The 910-nt window shown below is 33.6% G+C and overlaps 1 protein-coding gene across 3 annotated transcripts in view; it reads left to right on the top strand.

Annotated features, from left to right (window-relative positions):
* LOC111083975 overlaps window positions 1-910 on the top strand; it is an 8,243-nt gene that overhangs the window by 2,796 nt on the left and 4,537 nt on the right. The window contains exon 2 of one of the 3 annotated variants that reach the window (XR_002609335.1): window positions 76-375. Coding sequence is in view for 1 of the 3 variants with exons in the window: in XM_022380731.1 (XP_022236439.1) it covers window positions 240-375 (136 nt within the window). In the remaining 2 variants the exon portion in view is untranslated. Of the gene's footprint in view, window positions 1-6; window positions 376-910 lie in introns of those variants that run through there. The other 2 variants (XM_022380731.1, XR_002609334.1) reach the window with 2 other exon arrangements.

Genomic DNA, 910 nt, shown 5'->3' with positions numbered 1-910 from the left:
CGAGACAGGGAAGCTAAGTTGTTGTTACTGATAGTTTGAAAGCTACACGGTTATAGGTACTTTATCTTTTCCTAGCTCTCTCCGAGACAGGGAAGCTAAGTTGTTGTTACTGATAGTTTGAAAGCTACACGGTTATAGGTACTTTATCTTTACCTAGCTCTCTCCGAGACAGGGAAGCTAAATTGTTGTTACTGATAGTTTGAAAGCTACAGGGTTATAGGTACTTTATCTTTACCTAGCTCTCTCCGAGACAGGGAAGCTAAATTAAACAGTATGAAACGAAGTATTCAGGCAGAAAAAGGTAAAGGAGTTCCAGTTACAGAAGACCATCGAAGGAGAGATACGGACCAGAATAAAGATGCTTCAAAAGGACAGGTAAATTTAGAAAATACGATCTTTCTAACTTTTAGTAATTTCATAAGTTAATGACACCTGCTGTTTGACAGTTGTTCACGTACAATGCTTACATATGAAGTAGCAGGGGATAATATACTTAATATCGAATATAATGTTGTAATATCCTTTACATTTTATAATGATGATAGTTTTACTGAATCGATATATTTTCTTGTATAACACCTATAACACCTTCTTGCATAACACCTATAACACCTTCTTGTATAACACCTATAGCTATATTCTTACTTTTGTATTGAAGCAATTGTCTAATAATAGGGAGTTTTTCAAATAAAGATAGAACATTGTGAGACATCTAGCTCTGTTAAAAAATAGAACATTGTGAGACATCTAGCTCTGTTAAAAAATAGAACATTGTGAGACATCTAGCTCTGTTAAAAAAATAGAACATTGTGAGACATTTAGCTCTGTTAAAAAATAGATCATTGTGAGACATCTAGCTCTGTTAAAAAAATAGAACATTGTGAGACATCTAGCTCTGTTAAAAAATAGA

The sequence above is a fragment of the Limulus polyphemus genome, unplaced genomic scaffold (assembly GCF_000517525.1).
Source record: "Limulus polyphemus unplaced genomic scaffold, Limulus_polyphemus-2.1.2 Scaffold12520, whole genome shotgun sequence".
NCBI classification, from domain to species: Eukaryota; Metazoa; Arthropoda; class Merostomata; order Xiphosura; family Limulidae; genus Limulus; species Limulus polyphemus.
This window is presented reverse-complemented; position numbering and strand designations above follow the sequence as displayed.